This window comes from Sardina pilchardus, chromosome 22 (genome assembly GCF_963854185.1).
Source record: "Sardina pilchardus chromosome 22, fSarPil1.1, whole genome shotgun sequence".
Lineage (NCBI taxonomy): Eukaryota > Metazoa > Chordata > Actinopteri > Clupeiformes > Clupeidae > Sardina > Sardina pilchardus.
This window is the reverse complement of record NC_085015.1, coordinates 19,886,617-19,907,329: the sequence shown is the minus strand read 5'-3', so window position 1 is coordinate 19,907,329 and position 20,713 is coordinate 19,886,617. Positions and strand designations below refer to the sequence as shown.

The window sequence follows — 20,713 nt, the reverse complement described above, 5'->3', positions numbered from 1 at the left end:
TGGAAAACGATGCTTTTCTCTTTTAGTTAAATTCGTGTTTTACATTTCATTGATTAAAACTGAAATTATTAGAATTAATTGGAAAAGTGGAACACATTGACAGGACATCGCAAAGTTTTTTGCTTAACCTCTTTAATGAACAGTAGGCTACATGAAGTTTCACTTTTGCTCATGTTTCAGGATGTATCTTTCATGTCATCATGTATTATCCATACTTATGTCCAGTTCTTAATGGTAATGTTTTTAGGACATAACATAGCATAAAACATACACACATGACATAACAAGTTAATTGTTCCTTCTAAAAAGGTTTTTGTTCAATTGAATTCTCTTTAATAAACAGCACATTTAATCTTTTGCTCATGTTTTACTTACTGAAACTCCTGAACAGTAATGGTTTAGGACATCACATAAAACATCTAACAAGTTAAATGTGCCTTCCTGTTGAATCAATAAGGCACCTAAGCGCATCTTGAAAAGGCTGAAAATGATGATGCACTGCAGTTTTCGTAGAGAACTGATATGTCAGGAAAGAGTGCACCGAACTCTCCCTCTGCCCTCATCTTTGCGTCTTCTGATGTACAGTAAATGGGTCTTGTCCGAAGTGAGAGACCCTGGACAGAGAAGAATTGAGCTCTTGATCATATGAAGCTGCCTCTGATGGTGGTGGCAAGAGATCTTTGGCAATTCTGACTTTGCAGCCATTTCGAGCCAGGTAATTTGGTACCCCCTTTCCTTAAAAAAAAGGAGCCATTGTATTGCAAAATTGCACATAATTTTGCATGGAATTTTTCCTTGGACAAGCTGTGCGTAGAGGACTTGTTTGGGGAGGCGGGAGTCAGGCATCCGGATCACATGTCCAGTCCATCTGAGCTGGAGTTGGGCGATGATGGCGGTCATGGTAGAGACGCCAGCCTCCTCCAGGACACTGGTGTTTGTCCGTCAATCCTCCCAGGTTATCCTGAGGATTCTCCTGAGGTACCTCTGGTGGAAGGCCTCAAGCGCTTTCAGGTGACTACAGTATGTGGTCCAGGCTTCTGACCCATACAGGAGAGTGGGGAGCAGTACTGCTTTATAGACCAGGATTTTGGTCCTTGACTGGAGATTGCGGTTCTCAAAGACCCTTTTCTTCAGTCTCGAGTATGCCCCGGTGCCACAGCTAAGGCGAAGGTGTACCTCTTCATCAATGGTGGCTTTAGATGACAGAAGGCTACCTAGGTATGGGAAGTGGTCCACATTTTCCAACCTGATGTTTTCAATGGAGATGTTTTGGAGGGAGTATTGCCACACACACACACACACACACACACACACACACACACACACACACACACACACACACACACACACACACACACACACACACACACACACACACACACACACACACACACACACACACACACACACACACACACACACAGTATATAAGGTTACCTGGTATTGAATGAGCGTTCATGCTGCCACTACTCTTTCAACACCTATGCGGCTGACTTGGCAAAGAAGTTGAGATGTGCAGTATTTTACAGTGTTGTCCTCCATATTGAGAAGATCCCTGTTCAGTAAGTCCACTAGAGCAGCCTTTAATGGGTAGTTCACCCTGTTGTTTTATTTCAGGCCATATTCTCTCAATTCTATGGTTTTAAAGAAAACACAAAAGTTTTCCAGTGTCAAAACCTCACTTATTGTTTAATTATGAGATCATCTCTGCTTGGAGGCACTGGGGCATGTGATTACAAGAGGACATCCAGCTGTACATCTCAAGTGTGAAATGTAGTTGATCATTATACCTCAGTGGGTTTGGTCTGCAGATATGGCCGTCTGAGCTGATTATGGCGATATGCTTGGAAGTTTTCCTGCATAAACAATGTCAGGTGGAATTATTTTCCATGATCTACGCGGACCTGGTCCCAAAGGCCATATTTCAGGAGTGCAGACCTTAAAGTAAAAAAATGAAAAAAATTCAGAATAGTCACTTCTACCAGGAAGACTCAGTAGACAGAATAGAAGCAGATAACAATTTAATTTGATAAGGAGTAGCTTCAAGCATATAAAAGTTCAGGATAAACAACAATCTTTGGCGTAGGCCCCGTCTCGACTCCGTCCGGGGATGAACGGAACTCGGATCCTGCTGATCGAAGAAGCAGGGGCGATGAGCCTACCCCCCGATGACGAGACAGGGACCAACTGGTGGCGGTGGCTGTGAGGGAGAAGGTGTAGATAGCATGCAGCGGCCGACAAGACGAAGACTGCTGGTCGTGGTGGCTGGAGGGGTGGTGGAGGGAACGACAAAGTCGGCGTACTGAGTAGCAGAGAGAAGTGTTAGTAAAACAGTTTTAAAGCCCCCGCTGAATTCCTATAGGCTAGCACTGATTGGATGAATCGAATGGGGGAGTTCCCTGAAAATGTAAACAAAGGCTACGATTCGTTACATAATGAATAGGAGGAGTAAAAGATACACTACGAGTCTCCCTAGTAGAACTTTCGCTGAAGCTATCATTTCTACCAGGAAGACTCAGTAGACAGAATAGAAGCAGATAACAATTTAATTTGATAAGGAGTAGCTTCAAGCATATAAAAGTTCAGGATAAACAACAATCTTTGGCGTAGGCCCCGTCTCGACTCCGTCCGGGGATGAACGGAACTCGGATCCTGCTGATCGAAGAAGCAGGGGCGATGAGCCTACCCCCAAAGGATGAAAGATGCCCGCCAGGGCAGTAACTCAGTAACCTAAGTCTGAGAGAAAAATAAAGATTAAGATACATGAGACATTAAATTTGATAGCATGCATGGGCAGGGATGATGAGGATGTACCTAGCCGTTAGGTAGTGATCTAATGAGAATGTTAAGGGATGCTTTACATGTTTTCGCTATTGTGGAACGAAAACAACCAGACGACCAGCGTCCAGGGCAACCTGGACCATGAGCTGGGCAACCAGCGTCTAGGGCAACCTAGACCAAAATTTGAGCCGGGCAACCGGCGTCCAGGGCAACCTGGACCGTGAGCTGGGCAACCAGCGTCTAGGGCAACCTAGACCGATGTGATGAGCCGGGCAACCGGCGTCCAGGGCAACCTGAACCGTGAGCTGGGCAACCAGCGTCTAGGGCAACCTAGACCGATGTGATGAGCCGGGCAACCGGCGTCCAGGGCAACCTGAACCGTGAGCTGGGCAACCAGCGTCTAGGGCAACCTAGACCGATGTGATGAGCCGGGCAACCGGCGTCCAGGGCAACCTGAACCGTGAGCTGGGCAACCAGCGTCTAGGGCAACCTAGACCGATGTGATGAGCCGGGCAACCGGCGTCCAGGGCAACCTGAACCGTGAGCTGGGCAACCAGCGTCTAGGGCAACCTAGACCGATGTGATGAGCCGGGCAACCGGCGTCCAGGGCAACCTGAACCGTGAGCTGGGCAACCAGCGTCTAGGGCAACCTAGACCGATGTGATGAGCCGGGCAACCGGCGTCCAGGGCAACCTGAACCGTGAGCTGGGCAACCAGCGTCTAGGGCAACCTAGACCGATGTGATGAGCCGGGCAACCGGCGTCCAGGGCAACCTGAACCGTGAGCTGGGCAACCAGCGTCTAGGGCAACCTAGACCGATGTGATGGGCCGGGCAACCGGCGTCCAGGGCAACCTGAACCGTGAGCTGGGCAACCAGCGTCTAGGGCAACCTAGACCGATGTGATGGGCCGGGCAACCGGCGTCCAGGGCAACCTGAACCGTGAGCTGGGCAACCAGCGTCTAGGGCAACCTAGACAGAATTGATGAGCCGGGCAACCGGCATCCAGGGCAACCTGGATCATGAGCTGGTAAACTGGGCTAAGTTTAAGATACCACAATAGCTACTGGCGTGCTGCGCCCTTTTAACTAATCAGTAAATGTGCCAGGCAAGCCTGAGTATAACCACCGCCACCAGATTATGAATAGTAAATTGAATGATACCTTAGTAATTGCAGACAGTGACTTCTGAGCATTGACAACGTCAAATGGGGTTAGTCTGATGTAGGAGGAATAAGCATCAGAAGACCATCTTCCCAGAGTTTTGATGGATGAAGATGAAAGCCCCTTTTGGGCTGCAGTAGTGGCTGCGCCGATACGGAAGGAATGAGTGGTGAACTTCTTTGGTGAGAGATTGCATATACGCAGAACATTGGCTAAGTGGGTGCTGAACCAGGAACGTGACATTGCTGAACCGTCTGGTGTGATAAAGAGGGGTAAATCGGAAGAGGTGTGCGGACGTAGTTTAAGATAATTGACCATGGAGACGAACGGGCAAAGGACATCATTTATTTTAGCAAGAGTAATGGTGGAACCTGATCCGGAGGAATCAGTTTTTGAATATTTAAGAAATAAGGTGAAGTGAGTGGGGAAAAAGGATAGATCGGAAAGACAGAGATTGCGTGAGGGGTCGAATGACTGTGAATTCGTAGTGAATTCGCCGCACCGCATGAAGCCATAAAAAGCCATGAGGAAAACGGCCTCTAGTAGGCAAGCCACGTACGGTGAGTGATAGCCGCGTTTAAGTGCTGATATTAAGCGGCGCAAGATATCAGCCGTAATGGGGAGGCGAGAGTCGGTTGAACGCGGGGAGGAATTTGAGAAGCCTTTGAGGAGAAGACGAATTTGGGAATTTGAAAATAGACTAGGGAAGCCAGAGTCGTGAAGTCTGGCGTGGAATTGAATGCCTGCGAGGGTTTTCCGAATTGAAACAACTTTGAGCCCACGTTGATCAAAACAATACACTAGAAATGCGCAGACAGTGGAAATGAGAACCGGGACGGCAGGCGTGTGATGGTGCTGAGAGAACATAACGAACCAGGACCAGGCAGAATTATATGCTTCGGTCGTGGATTTGGCGACACCTTTGATCATATAACTTTTAGCCTTATCTAATAGCGAATCTAGAGAAGGCGAAATTAATCCAGAAGCAGTTCGGAGAACTTTGGGCACGGGGTTGACACTTTGCTGGCTGAAGGGCAGAGACGTTGGAATTCCTGAAAACGGAGACGGGAGAGTGCGTCAGCTTCGACATTAATATAACCTGGTACATGAGAGGCATTTACGACGAAGTTATGAATGACTGACTGCCAGGTGAGTCTCCTCAAAAGAGACATAATTTTGGGGCAGCGAGAGCGACCTTTATTAATAATGGCCACCACTGCTTCGTTGTCACAGAAAAAGAGAATGCGCTTTCTTGACCATCCTTTACCCCACAGGACGCAGGAGACCACGATGGGGTATAATTCGAAAAGGGCGGATGAAACAGCATCGGAGGAAAATGCGAGAAATTCATCGGACCATTTTTCTGCGAACCACAAATCATTGTAAAGCCCCCCAAAGCCGAGAGATGGAGCGGCATCCGTGAACAGCTTGAGAGAGACGGACGAGTCGGTGTGATCGTTGTAAAAAAAAGAGATGCCGTTCCAATGCTTCAGCAGCTTGGACCAAAAGCTAAGATCCGACTGACAGCCTGAATCGAGAACAATAGAGTCGGATAGATTTTCCACGGAGTGAGCCAGATCTAACAGGCGAGAGATGAAGGAGCGGCCTTGCGGGATGATGCGCATCGCGAAATTCAGGTGGCCCAGGAGAGAGAGGAGTTCCCTCTTAGTCACCGAGCCGACTGAGAGGGAAGAAGCGGACACTTCGCGGATTCTGGTCAATTTTTCGTCTGGGAGAGAGGCCTGCATTTTAACGGAGTCGAGGATTATACCCAGAAATTCGAGAGAAGTGACGGGTCCTAATGTCTTTTCGGCAGAGAGGGGAACCCCTAGCTCCTGAAAAACGTTGCGAAGGACGTCCAGAACTGAACTGGTCTTAGCTGGAAAGTCAATTAAAAGAAAATCGTCCAGAAGGTGCAGAACGAACGGTAAATGACAGACATTTAACAAAATCCAGCACAGTGCTTCTGAAAGGCAATTAAAAATGTGAGGACTACTCCTGCACCCGAAAGTAAGCCTCACTGCAAAGTAGAATTTAGACTGCCATTTTACGCAAAATAGGGGCCAGTCGGCAGGGTGAATTGGCATAACCTTAAATGCGTCGGTAATGTCGGCTTTAGCGAGCAGGGCGCCCTGACCAGCGATTTTAATGAGGTGAATAGCATTATCGACGGAGGCGTAGTGGAGAGAAAAGGGCTCGAGAGGAATCATTTCATTGACGCTGGACCAGGTTTCGGAGTGAGGTGAAGACATGTCAAAAATCAGCCTTTTCTTGCCGGAGTATTTCCTGGTAGCCACGCCGAGTGAGTTTACGCGGAAGGGGTGAAAAGGAGGAGCAGAGAAGGGGCCGAGAACATAGCCTTTATTTAATTCTTTAGACAGAAGTTCGGACACTATAGAGGGTTCGGTTAGAGCCGACTGAAGGTTCCTAGCCGTGTACGAGCATGAAAGGGGGGACAGAACACCAACCCTAAACCCCTGAGAGAGACCGGTGAGCAGATAGTCAACAAAAACAGGATCAGGATGGGCAGAGAGATAACACGACAGAGTGGAAACATTGATTGGCGTAGATGGATGAGACGCTAAAATTTCTTGGCGGAAGCCTTTCCTCCTCTTTGGGGTCGCAAGCGACGGGGACAGACAGACTTTGGATGCGGATCCTTGCACTGACTACATACATGGGAAAACATACAGTTAGAATGCGAACACACACCCTCATTAAAGTTATTGCAGATAGCATGCCCGTTAAAATAGGTAACCGGACGCCCTTGACGATCAGTGCTAGACCTTACGGAGTCAGGATGCTGGACAGCAACCGGAAGTGGTGGTCGGTTGAAGGCCGTTTGCGGACACAGAATCGCCGTGTGGGCGTGGGAGCCACAAATGTTGCAGCTGAGCGATCTTTGGCCACTGAAATGCCTAACCAAAAGTTCGGTGTCGACGACGGACCAGTCCAAGCGAAGATTGTACAGAGAAATGTAAGAAGCGGACTTCGCGGAAAATGCATTATGGTACTGATAGAAAAGTGTGCCTCCGTAACGGAGGTTGAAATCGGCCATGATGGCAAGGTATGTGTCCAGTTCTATCCTGCGATCAGGGTACACGCTGCAGATGACATCACGATACAGACCGAAAGCAATCACGAAATCGCAAAAAGGCAGGTTTTTTAGAAGTCTCGGATCAGAATTTTTTAAAAACACTGAAACGTCACCGCAATCGACTAATTGTCGATCGATTGTGGGAGATGGCACCAGCAAGGAAGCAAGATTGATGTCTTTACCTTGGAGTATGTTTTGCCTGAGTTGTGGGGAAATGGAGACTGTGGAGGGTGCAACGAAGCTCCTGCCGAGCGGAGGAGCAGGGAGAGCTGTTGCCAGAGAAAAAGCTGGCGAAACTGCAGTGCCAGCTAGCACTAAAGTTGAGTTAGCCGCTGAGAACCCCGTGCTGGTGTTCGGTGCTTGGAGGGGGACGGGCCACTGAATGGCGGCGGGAGCCGGCGGTGCTGCAGACGGCGAGGAGGCCGGTAGAGCTGGGCGCTGGTGTTCCAGCGCCTGAATTCTGGAGTCGATTGCTGTAATCGACGCGGTGAGGGAGAGAACTGCATCCAGGATGGGTTGAGACGAGACGGGAGAGTCCGGGAGGGTCGGAGCAGTAGGCTTCCTCTTACGAGGCGCTGGAGTAAGGTGCTTCGTCTTTGCCCGGCGTTTCTTTGGTGGCGGAGCGGGCTCTTCCAGATCAGCAGCGGGATCGACTGGGAGATCAGGAGCAGGACCTGGGACATTTGGCTCGGCGTGGAGTTGAGGACTGCCGAGAGTGTTGTGCGCGAGGAGAACGAGATCTTCTTTACTCAACTCGGCGTTGTAAGGGATCCCCGACTGGGCCAAGACGGCTGCTATGTCAGCAGCGGTGGAGTTGGCCCATTTGGAGTTAGCCTTGATGGCCCTGGCGCTCCTCCTGCGTTGGGTAGGAGGAACGAAGTCTGCGTCCGAATCGGACGACCGGATGGTCAGCAGGGGAGACGAACCAGCAGACATGGTAGGACAAACTTTTTGAATTCCGTAGAATAGAATTAGTAACTTTGGCGACTGTGCTTTTAAACAACAGAACGACAAAGTCGGCGTACTGAGTAGCAGAGAGAAGTGTTAGTAAAACAGTTTTAAAGCCCCCGCTGAATTCCTATAGGCTAGCACTGATTGGATGAATCGAATGGGGGAGTTCCCTGAAAATGTAAACAAAGGCTACGATTCGTTACATAATGAATAGGAGGAGTAAAAGATACACTACGAGTCTCCCTAGTAGAACTTTCGCTGAAGCTATCATATCTTTATTATAGAAAAATATGCAAGCAAATCTATTTGTGTAATACATGTACACATCTCCATATATCTTCAGGTTATTTTTCACAGCCATTGTTGAAAGGCAATTTTGCCGCTAAATCCATCCATTGCCAATACATGAGTGGCTCCAAACATTACAAGCTTTTCGTTCTGATCCAGGTGAATGTATTCAGCTATGTAGGGAGTTGGGTTTAGATTTCTTGCACCCTGAAGAAACATTAATTATTAAGCAGTCATTTCTTCTAATGAGGAAATACTTTCAAGCTCCAAGGTGAAGTCCAGTTGCTTACAAATAGAATAGAATAGAATAGAATATATACTTTTTTGATCCCGTGAGGGAAATTCATTTCTCTGCATTTAACCCAATTTTAACCGAATTAGTGAACACACACAGCACACAGTGAACACACAGTGAGGTGAATCACACACTAACCCAGAGCAGTGAGCTACCTGCCCAACCAGCGGCGCTCGGGGAGCAGTGAGGGGTTAGGTGCCTTGCTCAAGGGCACTTCAGCCGTGGACTGGTCGGGGATCGAACCGGCAACCCTTCGGTACAAGCCTAAAACAAGCCCGAAGCCCTGACCAGTAGGCCAGAGCTGCCCCTACACCTGGATGAATGAGAATCTTCACAGAGATAGGCCTACTCACATTGCATCGTGCCTGAAGGTATGGCTGGTGTTTTCCTTTAGGACACTTGCAACCCGCTTTTGTCCCGCCCTCACTCCTTTCTCGGTCAGATATCCAGTAAGCATTTTCCTGCCAAATGTCGGTCCAACCTAACAGATAGTACATTTAAGCCTAATTACATAGGTATAGACTATAGAATAGGGCAGGCTACATTGGACTAATAGCTCTCGGATCGGACTATTCCTGAGCTTACCTCGTCTCTCTCGGACATTGTTAGGTCGGGACAACAGCCCGTAGGCCTAAATAGGATAGTTATAGGCATAACGTCGAGGAATTGCAATGTCGCTCTTCTCGAATGAGGTTAGGTTTCGTCTGAGACCATTTAACACATTACCATGAAAACTAGAGCCTAGGGCTAGGCTATTATGATCTAATGGAACAGCTGTTTTGCGTCACAATGCCCTCCCTGACCTGCCTGCTCTAGGGCTCTACTGTACGCTAGTGATTTCCTAAAATAGTTCTATCCCAAAATTCCGCTTGCGTGTCGTGCCTAACAACGAACGCCCTTAGCTGTTCTAAAATCGGTGTAAACGGAATCTCTTAAATAAAATGTTCTAATCGTCTCCTAACTTTCGATATAACGTCCAACACGTCACCTCATCTTATTAGGCTGTCAATACTCATAGCCTATAAGTGACATCAGTGAGCTGAATCATTTCTGTCTTCGTTAACAGTTTCTCTACAGTTCAATATATTTTTTGAGGCTACTGTACTGTAGCTAATCTGTGACCGTCTGTTATCAGAATAAATGGTTAAGAGCCAAAGTGACAGCTTTGCATGATCATTACACAGCAAAAGAGAGTACTCTGTCATTGATTTGACTTCATTCCTATGTTTTCAGCAGACTGGCGTTCAACATTAAGATGCTGCTATATGGGGATGATTCTGAAATATCTTAGCTGTTCTAGGCTACTGGTTGTCCAAAATAAACAATGAGTCTAAATTAGTGCCTCATGTCCTATATAACAGGAAAAACATGCTTTCACTCTCAATTTTGAATTCTGAAGGCTGTCTGAAAGAGTGTGTGAAAAAAGATGTTTTCAAGATCATTTGCATTGCCATGTTAAGTATTTGTGTGTTATGTTACTGTATTGCAGACTCAGGAAGTCCAGAATGCGTGCCAGTCAGACAAAGGGGTTCCAGCACTCTGAGAGGTTCTCCTGTGGTCCGAGGGTACACAAGCAAACAGTGAAGACATCTTATCATTGTTTAGATTGAATTTTATCATCTGTGTGGCTTCTTCAGTGTACCTCTCCTCTTCTGTTCATCAGTTCACCAGTGTGTTTATTTTATATAGTGGATGCAGCTGAAACTCTTCTGCATGGAGAGGCTGGACAACTCTCTGAAGCAGTGGTGGCACCTGACCAACACCAATTTTACATGGAGATCCCAGAGGTATTCTAATTAGCAAACACTTGTTGGTTTGTAAGGGGGGTTTTCCATCGCATGGTATCAGCTCAACTCGACTTAACTCGCTTTTTTTTGGTTTTCCATTAGCAAAAACTGGTACCTGATACCTGGTGCTATTTTTGGCATCACCTCAGTTGAGGTTCCAAGCGAGCTGAGGCTATGAAGTTGACGTTAAAGGGATAATCCGGAGTGAAATGCACTTTAGATCATTTTTTCGGACTATTGGGAGTACATACGTTGAGTTGACACCAAAATCATGTCATTCGGATGTATTTTGAGAAAGTTCGAGCTCACCGTTTTTAGCCAAAACTCGTTAGCCTGGAAGTGACTGAGGCATGTCCTTTCGCCGCTACAAAACGCTATTTTTATACCTCTTCTACTGTTCCAAACAACACTACACTTACGTGGTAGTGAGTAGAGGATCCCTAAAGCCAAACCGAAGTATCCCCACGTCTTTATGTGGTCGGATAGAGAGTCCAGAATGAATTTAATCGAGTCCGTACCTTTCCGGAAATGTTAATAAAGTGTTGTTTCAGCGTTGCTAGCTGCAGCAGCGCCATTTCCGGAAAGGTACTGACTCGATTAAATTCATTCTGGACTCTCTATCCGACCACATAAAGACGTGGGGATACTTCGGTTTGGCTTTAGGGACCCTCTACTCACTACCACGCAAGTGTAGTGTTGTTTGGAACAGTAAAAGAGGTATAAAAATAGTGTTTTGTAGCGGCGAAAGGACATGCCCGAGTCACTTCCAGGCTAACGAGTTTTGGCTAAAAACGGTGAGCTCGAACTTTCTCAAAATACATCCGAATGACATGATTTTGGTGTCAACTCAACGTACGTACTCCCAATAGTCCGAAAAATTGATCTAAAGTGCATTTCACTCCGGATTATCCCTTTAATAACATTACAGTTGTTTTTTTCAGTGTTGCTATGGCAATCAGCTAGCTTATGAGGGTACCTTGTTGCAGTGGAAAACGAACACCCGGTACCAAAATCGAGTAGAGTCAAGTCCAGTTGAGTCCATTGAGCTGGAAGCCAGCTTTCATTTGGAGATGGATGAAGTCCAGGTATTTTTTCTTACTGTTACCCATCAATTCTCTACTAAATTTGATTTATTATCATTATCTCAAGGCAGATGGTCTTCTACAGATGCGAGATTTCTAAGACCTTCCGGAATATGTCCATCTCTGCAGATGGAAAGGTGTCGACCACGGAACGCACTAAAATCTTCATTGTCCCTGCTCCTACCTTCCCTTCTCCTGATAATGTTCCTGTCATGATGCTGCCTCTGGTCCTGACACCCCCAATCCCGATGCTCCTGGCCTGGACACCGCTGCTGGTTCTGATGCTGCCGCTGATCCTGCTACTGCTCTTGACGCTGACGGTTGTCCTGACACACCTGGTTCTGGCGCTGTCCGCGGTCCTGACGCTGCCCATGGTCGTGGTGCTCCTGATTCTGCCACAGTCCATAGTCCTAAAGCTGCTACTGGACTTGACTTTGCCCGTATTCCTGGCGCCGCTGGTCCTGACGCTGCTGGTCCAGATACTGCTGGTGCTGGCTCTGTCCGTGGTTCTGACACTGGTGCTGATCTTGCTGCTCTCTGTGGTCCTGACGCTGCTGGTCCTAGTGCTGCTGTTGCTGGCTCTGTCCGTGGTCCTGACGCCAGTGCTGATCTTGTTGCAGTCTGTGGTTCTGACGCTGCTGGTCCTGGTGGTGCTGCTGACTCCTGCTGGCACTCTGCTCAGGTAATATGAAGTGCTTATGCTAGTGCTACTCCCCAACTTTAAACTGCAGTGTTTTCCGGTGATAACCTGCTCTCGTTAGTGAATCCATCCAGTGGTCAAATGCTTCAATACATTTAGGGATTCGTCCAGTCCTTTGGCTTATTACCTCCGCCAAGGAGGTTATGTTTTCATCTGGGTTTGTTTGTTTGTTTGTTCGTTTGTCTGTCGGTCTGTCCGTTTGTCTGTTTGTTAGCAAGATAACTCAAAAAGTGATGGATGGATTTCGATTAAATTTTCAGGAAAGGTCAGAAATGACCCAAGAAAGAAACTATTACATTTTGGGAGTGATCTGTATCACCGTCGGGATTCCAGAGCCGTTTAGGTTTTTCACTTAGTGGTGTAATGGCATGGTATGGCCACGTGGCGGCGATCTGAATAGTTTCTAGGTTCTTCCTAGATGAAAACATATACCTCCTTGGCGGAGGTAAACAATACAGACGGAGGTCTGCGCTCTCTGAGTGCTTTTCTAGTTTGTTTGTATGTTTGTATGTTTGTCTGTTTGTCTGTCTGTCTGTTTGTTAGCAAGATAACTCAAAAAGTAATGGATGGATTTCAATGACATTTTGAAATGACCCAAGGAAGAAACAACCTTTTGGGAGTAATCCGTTTTGCCGTCTGGTTTCAGGAGGCGTTTATTCCTTTTCTTTTGGCGGTGTAATGGCATGGTATGGCCACGTGGTGGCGATCTAAATAGTTTAGGTTCAAATGTATGACAGCCAAGGAAGAAGTAGCCTAACAATGAAAATGATCTAAGCTGCCTGCATCCTTAAATAGCTGCTGCGTCTTTAAATATATAGTTAGAGGAACAATACATGGTGTCAGAAGCTCATAAGTCAGACACAAGGAGTCTAGAGATAACGTGTTGGAGAAGTTTTTTGGTGTGGAGTGTGAAAACGGGTGACCTGTGCAGCAAAAGACAGCGAGAGTCGGTGAAAAAACATTTGAACGCTTCACAGAATGGCTTCATGTTTGATAGAAGGCAGAGGTCTGCGCTCTCTGAGTGCTTTTCTAGTTTCCTTATCAAATGTCAGGCGTATTGTTCAAAAGGGTTGTTCTTCTGTTTCTTAATTAGTCATGGGTGTGTTTTAAGCATATAACATCCTTTAAACCAATGAGAGTGATATCTGTCATTTCCATTAACAGCAAGCAGCGCAACTTCAAACAGCACATCAGTATTTTTCCAGTCAGTGGCGCATTTGAAGGAATCTGCTTGCATGCAAGACTGTGCATGAATGCATGCTCGGCAGGCCGCATTAAGGTGCGTGGCGGGCCGTAGTTTGGACAACCCTGATGGCGGTCCCATGGCCCTTGCGGCCCACAGGTGCAAATCTGAAAGTTTGTTGCGGCCCTCGGTCGGGTGCTGGCGGCCCAAGTTTTGGCGCAGCCCAATGGTTAAGAATCACTGGTGTATGGAACACAGGGATTCCACTAAATCTGGCTTCACTGAAACCTCCTTGTGACTACATGCATTATGCACTCGCCTATTGTTTGAATTCAAAGGTAAAGTGAAACTTCATGGTGGACTCATAGTCAATGGCAAAACAGTTCTATACAATTACTCACTTTAACTATTGACTGGCAAAGGATTACAATCGAAACGTAGCTTGAAAAAAGCAACCCTTACCCCAGTAATGTTCAAATGACTGAATATGATATTTATCCTGCAGAGAAGTTGGGACTGCTTGCTAGGGGCTGCTTACAGTACATCTCGTGACAGTGCTTCTTCAGCTGTACTTCACATGCGCTTTTCACTTTAAACCAGTTTTTCTTGGTCAGTGATGTAATGATTTTTAGAGTGTAAGCTAGTGATTTTTGGATCATTCGCCAGACCACACCTTATACCACACCCCTGGGCGCAAGATTTAATAAAAGTGGAGTGCATGTGTTACCGGCACCAAACATTACTGACTGGGCGTAAGAGATGAATAAGCCTTGCGTCGCACTTTATGCCATGTAGCGCCGGGTGTACGACAGGGCACAGTGGTTTAAGGGTTTTTCACATGTTCTTGCACCACTGTACGTACTATGAAGTCATTGTCATTGTATTTAAAACACACACATTGTATCAAAATTACGTCAACACGCATGGAATAACATGTTCAATGAAACTGGTCTCATGTTTGATGAAATGTATTTAATGAACTATGATCACTTAGTTCTGTAGGTGACTTAAGTCAGGAAGTCCCATCTTTGGACATGATGTGTTGGCAAGCCCAGATGCAATCTAATCCTGTTTAGTGAGACCCTCAAAAGCAGCCAACTCAGCAGAGGGCTCCTCCTTCAGCTGAGTCTCACAGGCTAGAAAAAAATGACAAAGAACAACAACACTTGCCATGTATCAAAGAATGCCATCAAAACTAAAATGAATGAATACATGAATGTGTCCAGATTTTGATCACATTTTTAGTTGTTTTTATTTACCTGCCGCATTACTGTTCCGCTCTTCAAATGAGGTAACATCGTGGTAAGGCCCAACTTTAGCTCCTCTCATTATTTTCTGATCAAGAAAGAAAATGATTAGCTCAAATTCAGAAATTGATTCATGAAAAAATATTACATCTGCATACTCACATCAGTCTGAACCGATTTGTCCTTCACTCACTAGTCTGTCAGATCACAATTAGTCCACATAATAGACACATTACAGTGACGCGTTACATAAACTGAACTCTACCTTGAAGGAGAACTTGAATTTGGGCATCCTGAAGAAACAGCATCCTGTGGTCTCTTCCTCCTGAGCCTTCTCCAGACGGCCAGCAGCACACTCGGGAGCCTTGGTGTCCTCGGCCAGAGTGTCCCTCAGCTCAGTCTTCATGGCCTGATCCTGAGAGGAACCTGCGAATAGCAGAGTGTTCTATATATCTTCTTCATTCAAAGCTGGACACGTTAGAGCAGGTAAAAGATTATTTTATATTGTATATCCTGAATGTGTTTTGTTACAAAAGGGAAAATGTGAAAATTGTTCGCTCCAGTTGAGGTGATGCTTTAGATACCATCATGAACTTACTTGTGCTTTGAACAAGAGAGCCTTCACTGTCAGAGAGACTTTGTACTCCATTCTTTGATTTCTGAAGAACACATAGCTATATCATGAGTAAAAGGTATACCCTACAAGTGTGTAGTACTGCATATTATTTAGTGCAACACTCCATGACCAACTTAGCTCAGTTATAAGCATCATACTTTACCTTCCAATTGAATTTTGGCATCTTCAGCCAGGATGGAGTCATCTTCTTGTGTAGTCCAGTTACAGCTTTAATTGGTGGACTCCTAGGTTCAGAAGCTGCCAAGTTTGTTTGGCTACAAGTCTTTACGATCTCAGAAGCAGCACTTCCCTCATTTTTCTCAGCATTTCCCTCAAACATGTTGAGGATACAGGGTGATGTTGAGGTCTCTAGATCCTGCTGGGAACGTTCTTGGTCCTCAGAAGATGCAGAGGGGAACAACCGTGATGACACTAGTCTCTTCACAGCCTGCTCTACATAATCGCAAATAAATGCAGGTGGAGCTTCATTCTGTCTCTCCGCTCTGGCCGGTAACTTGCAGAGAATGGAGTCTGAAAGACTCTTCCCGACTGGCACAGAAATAGTCTGGATATCATGGGAGAATGCCCTCCATTTTGATCCGGAGATCAATTTCTCCAGTTGGTTTGGCAAAGGAACAAGTCTCTCACATCTTTCACATTCTAAAACAGTGTCTTCCACTTGGGTGATGGCTTCATTAGCACATGCAGGAGACAATAAAGAGCATTCCATGTTGACACTCACTACAGGCGGAATAGGAGTGACATGACATTTGGTTAGGTCTTCAACTTCTGAGTCTGTTTTTAAGAAGTGAGCCGATGGCAGTTGAGGGCTTTGTGACCTGTCTTTTTTTGTTTTGGTTCCAGTCATTCGGACGTCACTCAACAAAGCACTGAGGATCTTCTGAATCAGTGCTATCTGCTCTAAATCTTCTGCACTCTTAAGAGCAGAAAGGTCGCACTGCATGGACAAGATCACTTGGCTTATGACATGTCTGGCGGAAGCCATTGTTGTTTCTTCTTTACTGTCAGAGTAAACAGATCTGGAAAACAATTTCCTCACCGCATTCTGAATGGCACTGAACATTGTCTCCGATGTTGCGCAGATCCTTCTTATAGAGACACCTCCCATGACTCGTGTTGTCTCCACAAGATCTTTCAACCCCGCAACGACATATCCAACAACGTCATATGCTGCTGAGCGAACATTTTGGCCCGAGTCTTTGTTCATGGAGTCAATAACATCCCAGACAAGATCATCAGCAACATCATCGACAAGATCATCAGCAACAGACTGTGAGTGGGTGCCAGGTGGATAGAAGGCAGGAAGCTCACAGAGGTCTGTCTGGCTCTCTGATTTGGTGTTTGACTCATGGCAGGAATCATTGTCAAGAGTTGTGAGCAAAACCTCACTCACTTGCTCGGTTGCTCTTTTTCTAAATTCAGTGCCGGTCAGCTGATCCAGCAAAGGAATTGAGAGTGATAGTCCGGCCTTGGCATGTTCAGCCCTCAAGGGTCCCTCTAGTAAGACAGGCACACCATTGACTATACCAACACGTTCTTGCAGAATCTCATCTGCTTCTTCGTCTAGTGCCAAAAGCATTTCATCGGTGATCCTCAGATTTCCCTGCTCCAAGGACAACTCTCCATCCTTCTCGTTATCTGACGTGCTTGCCCTGTTCCAAGGCATAAACACATGAAGATATCTAGCAAAAATGTACTGCAAAGGTAAACTACACACAGTTGACATAAATGTAAAAATAAGAGCCACAATTCCAATAATCCATCCCCTCTATTCTTTTGTGTTTATGTTGTCTGCACTGTCCACTTTTGCTTGCACTGTGTTGAGGGGGAGGGGCACTAGAAGGAAGGGGGTGTATTAGGGGTGTGAATCTCTCCCTTTTAAGACGATTCGATTTGTATCGATTCATAAAGCTACGATACGATTCACAGACGATCTGGTTTAATACAGAACGATTCAGTGCGATACGATACGATGCGATACGATTCGATACGATGCAGTAATAGGCCACAAAATGCAAGTTCTTAATCTCATTTTATTTTCCATACTGCAGATTTTTAAAAATGTTTTGCTACTTTAAATGGCATGAGAAAAGTTAGGCTACAATTGCATGTCATTAATTACATTTTTTCCAAAAGACTTGATTGACTGGATTGAAAGACTGAACAAACATTTTGATAATAAGAACGTGGCCAAATGCCTCTAAACGAAATCACTCGGCCAATTAATAGAGATACATTCATATCACCCTATACTTAGCTGCTGAACCAATCACAATAGTTTAAAAATATGTGATGTAGCTGTAGCTCTTGGGAAAGAGTGTCTGTCTGGATTACCTTTCATAAATAAGGAGGCTACTAACGCACGTTGTGAGAACCGCGATCAACACATGACAGGTAGGCACTACCCTCCCTCAGTCAACTTTCAGACGTGCACCGAACATACAGTAAGGCACCGAAGCATTTGGGGAGACACGGGGAAAGGGGAATGCAGGAGGATGACAAGGGGTGTTTGTTGTAGCATATGAAGCTAGTTTTGAGGCTTGTGCTTACGACTGAATGTCTTCATTCAGGATACTGCAACACACGTTCACGTCAGCGTTATCTGCGTTTCACTAAACTTGACAACTAGTTTGTTGCTGCCACTGTCTAGCAATGACGCTACCTACCCTCGTTGGAGAAGGCTAGGCGCTCTGGTGTGTTAGCAAATTACGGTCGGTCTTATGATTTTGAAAGTAGCCTGTCATAACTTGTAACGTTAGTTTTCCGATTCGTCATTTTAAAATCGATTTATCTATCGATTCATAGTACATTTAAACCGATCCAGGGGTTTGCCTACCGATGCACTCGCGTTGTTAACGTTCCGAAAGATTACCGATACGTATCGGTTATTTTTTACACCCCTAGGGTGTATGGTGGGAGTCACATTATATGTTTATGTTATATGTTATGTGTGATGTCACTGATGTGTGATATGTATGAGACTGTGATGTGAACATCAAATGCTGTCTTTTTTATGGGATGTATTGACGTGTTAAGAAGAATATCCTTAGAGGACAATAAAGACCCTATCTATTCCACACAAGGATTATATTTGGGCATGATTTACAATCAGGAAGCTCTACTTTACGGATGCACTATGGTCGATGTAATAAATCCTAAAAGCTTGCATTGTATATATATATATAAAAAAAGGATAGTCATTCCAGTGATTAATGTTCAGACTGAAGTGTGAGTAGCCCTGACCTTGCTCTTCCACCATGAATCACGTATGTGACAGGAATACATAGAACCTTTCTGAGGGCTGGGATCAGGAAATGACGAGTTGTCCGGAACACAGACACAACGTCTTCTTTGGTCCACTAAGTAAACAAAAACAGACCAAAAGCTTTTTCATCAGCATAATTATCATTCTCAGCAGTAGAATTCTAAAGACTAGGAAATAGCTGTTTTGGGATACACCCAGGCAACAGTGACCATAACATCTAGTTATCCCTTTAGCACAGGTAAACGTTCACTAATTGAACTAAACGTTCGACAAATAAAATAGTAGGCCTACTGCGATTCACATCTGGAATGTCAAATGTCTATTGGATGCTGGCAATAAGCAAGGTAGGCTATTCTAAGAAATGCCCAATACCCGTTGAAGGAAGTTTCCTTTCACATTTATTCAGACATGTTCTGGCCAACTACAAGACAGTTTGTTTTGCTCTAAATTAAAATTCGCCTACACTTAATGAAGCAGCAATAATTTTAGTAACAATAGTAGACTAATAGGCTAATCAAAGAGCTAACGCAGGGAGACATTTTATCTCAGATCTTAACATTTCAAATCCATAGACTAATAGAATAGGCTACATTGGACTAATAGCTCTCGGATCGGACTATTCCTGAGCTTACCTCGTCTCTCTCGGACATTGTTAGGTCGGGACAACAGCCCGTAGGCCTAAATAGGATAGTTATAGGCATAACGTCGAGGAATTGCAATGTCGCTCTTCTCGAATGAGGTTAGGTTTCGTCTGAGACCATTTAACACATTACCATGAAAACTAGGGCCTAGGCTATTATGACCTAATGGAACAGCTGTTTTGCGTCACAATGCCCTCCCTGACCTGCCTGCTCTAGGGCTCTACGCTAGTGATTTCCTAGTTCCATCCCAAAATTCCGCTTGCGTGTCGTGCCCTTAGCTGTTCCAAAATCGGTGTAAACGGAATCTCTTAAAATAAAATTGTTCTAATCGTCTCCCAACGTCCAACACGTCACCTCATCTTATTAGGCTGTCAATACTCATAGCCTATAAGTGACATCAGTGAGCTGAATCATTTCTGTCTTCGTTAACAGTTTCTCTACAGTTCAATATATAAGTGACAGCTTTGCATGACCATTACACAACAAAAGAGAGTAGCCTACTCTGTCATTGATTTGACTTCAATCCTATGTTTTCAGCAGACTGGCGTTCAACATTAAGATGCTGCTATATTGGGATGATTCTGAAATATCTTAGCTGTTCTAGGCTACTGGTTGTCCAAAATAAACAATGAGTCTAAATTTGTGCCATGTCCTATATAACAGGAAAAACATGTCTTCACTCTCAATTTTGAATTCTGATGTCGGTCTGAAAGATTGTGTGAATCAATCATTTGCCTGTGTGTAATACAGGACAAAAATGTACTGTATAGATCTATCATTTTCATATGGTGTTGAAATGTGAAGCCATTTGTCATAGTGAGTCCAATAGGGTTAATATTGCTTCCATTTTAAGTGAAAGTTATCATTGTTATCATAACATTGAGCTATATAGGCCTAGTAGAAGTTAAGGTTTTTATGTCATCAGCATAGCTCTCAATTGTTTTCTGCTGTTCCATTTAAAAGATGTTTTCAAGATCATTTGCATTGCCATGTTAAGTATTTGTGTGTTTTGTTACTGTATTGCAGACTCAGGAAGTCCAGAACGCGTGCCAGTCAGACAAAGGGGTTCCAGCACTCTGATCTTGCTGCTCTCTGTGGTCCTGACGCTGCTGGTCCTGGTGGTGCTGCTGACTCCTGCTGGCACTCTGCTCTGGTAATATGAAGTGCTTATGCAGTGTTTTCCGGTGATAACCTGCTCTTGTTAGTGAATCCATCCTGTCATTCTAATGTGTTTTGACTGTTTGCTGTGGTAGGGGTCAGGAGACAACAACCTGCTGCCTGAGGCCATGTAGGTTCACTCCATCTAGTGGGTAGGACAAGGACATTGCTCTTCTCGGATGCAGCAAGCACGTTTATAGGCTCCATTTTGGATTCGCTTATAGTGGCTGGTCAGCTTCCTGTTTACACTGTACATAGTAGGCTATGACAGAAAATAACAGATTACTGGCCTTACTGTAACTCAGTTAGTAGGCTAGTTGAACAAAATATTTAAACAGTTATTTAAACAGTTATTTAAACACTTTAGAGTGTATCTATGATCACAGAGATATTTTAGGTTCTATGCTCATTAATATTATTACAAGGGCCATTTGTTGTTA

General features: G+C 45.2%; 1 protein-coding gene and 1 pseudogene across 1 annotated transcript; both read right to left on the bottom strand.

Moving 5' to 3' along the window:
- Positions 1–559: 559 nt before the first annotated feature.
- LOC134069679 (uncharacterized) lies at positions 560–9,176 on the bottom strand (annotated as a pseudogene).
- A 5,161-nt stretch (positions 9,177–14,337) lies between these two features.
- On the bottom strand, positions 14,338–19,230 carry LOC134069873 (uncharacterized). Its single transcript, XM_062526005.1, has 6 exons — positions 19,107–19,230; positions 18,453–18,568; positions 15,352–16,861; positions 15,171–15,231; positions 14,585–14,998; positions 14,338–14,461 (listed from the first exon to the last, which is right to left on the bottom strand). Exons 1-5 carry the CDS (start codon positions 19,173–19,175, stop codon positions 14,805–14,807), a joined length of 1,950 nt encoding a protein of 649 aa, XP_062381989.1. The 5' UTR covers positions 19,176–19,230; the 3' UTR covers positions 14,338–14,461; positions 14,585–14,804.
- Positions 19,231–20,713: the final 1,483 nt, after the last annotated feature.

What these genes read in the sequence shown, in the direction of transcription:
- LOC134069873 (XM_062526005.1), bottom strand. Translation starts at nt 19,175, where the DNA reads ATGCCTATAACTATCCTATTTAGGCCTACGGGCTGTTGTCCCGACCTA. An exon ending in CAATGTCCGAGAGAGACGAG is followed by an intron (nt 18,569 to 19,106) that starts GTAAGCTCAGGA and finishes TTGTTTACTTAG; the next exon opens with TGGACCAAAGAAGACGTTGT. An exon ending in CTCTCTTGTTCAAAGCACAA is followed by an intron (nt 14,999 to 15,170) that starts GTAAGTTCATGA and finishes TGCTATTCGCAG; the next exon opens with GTTCCTCTCAGGATCAGGCC.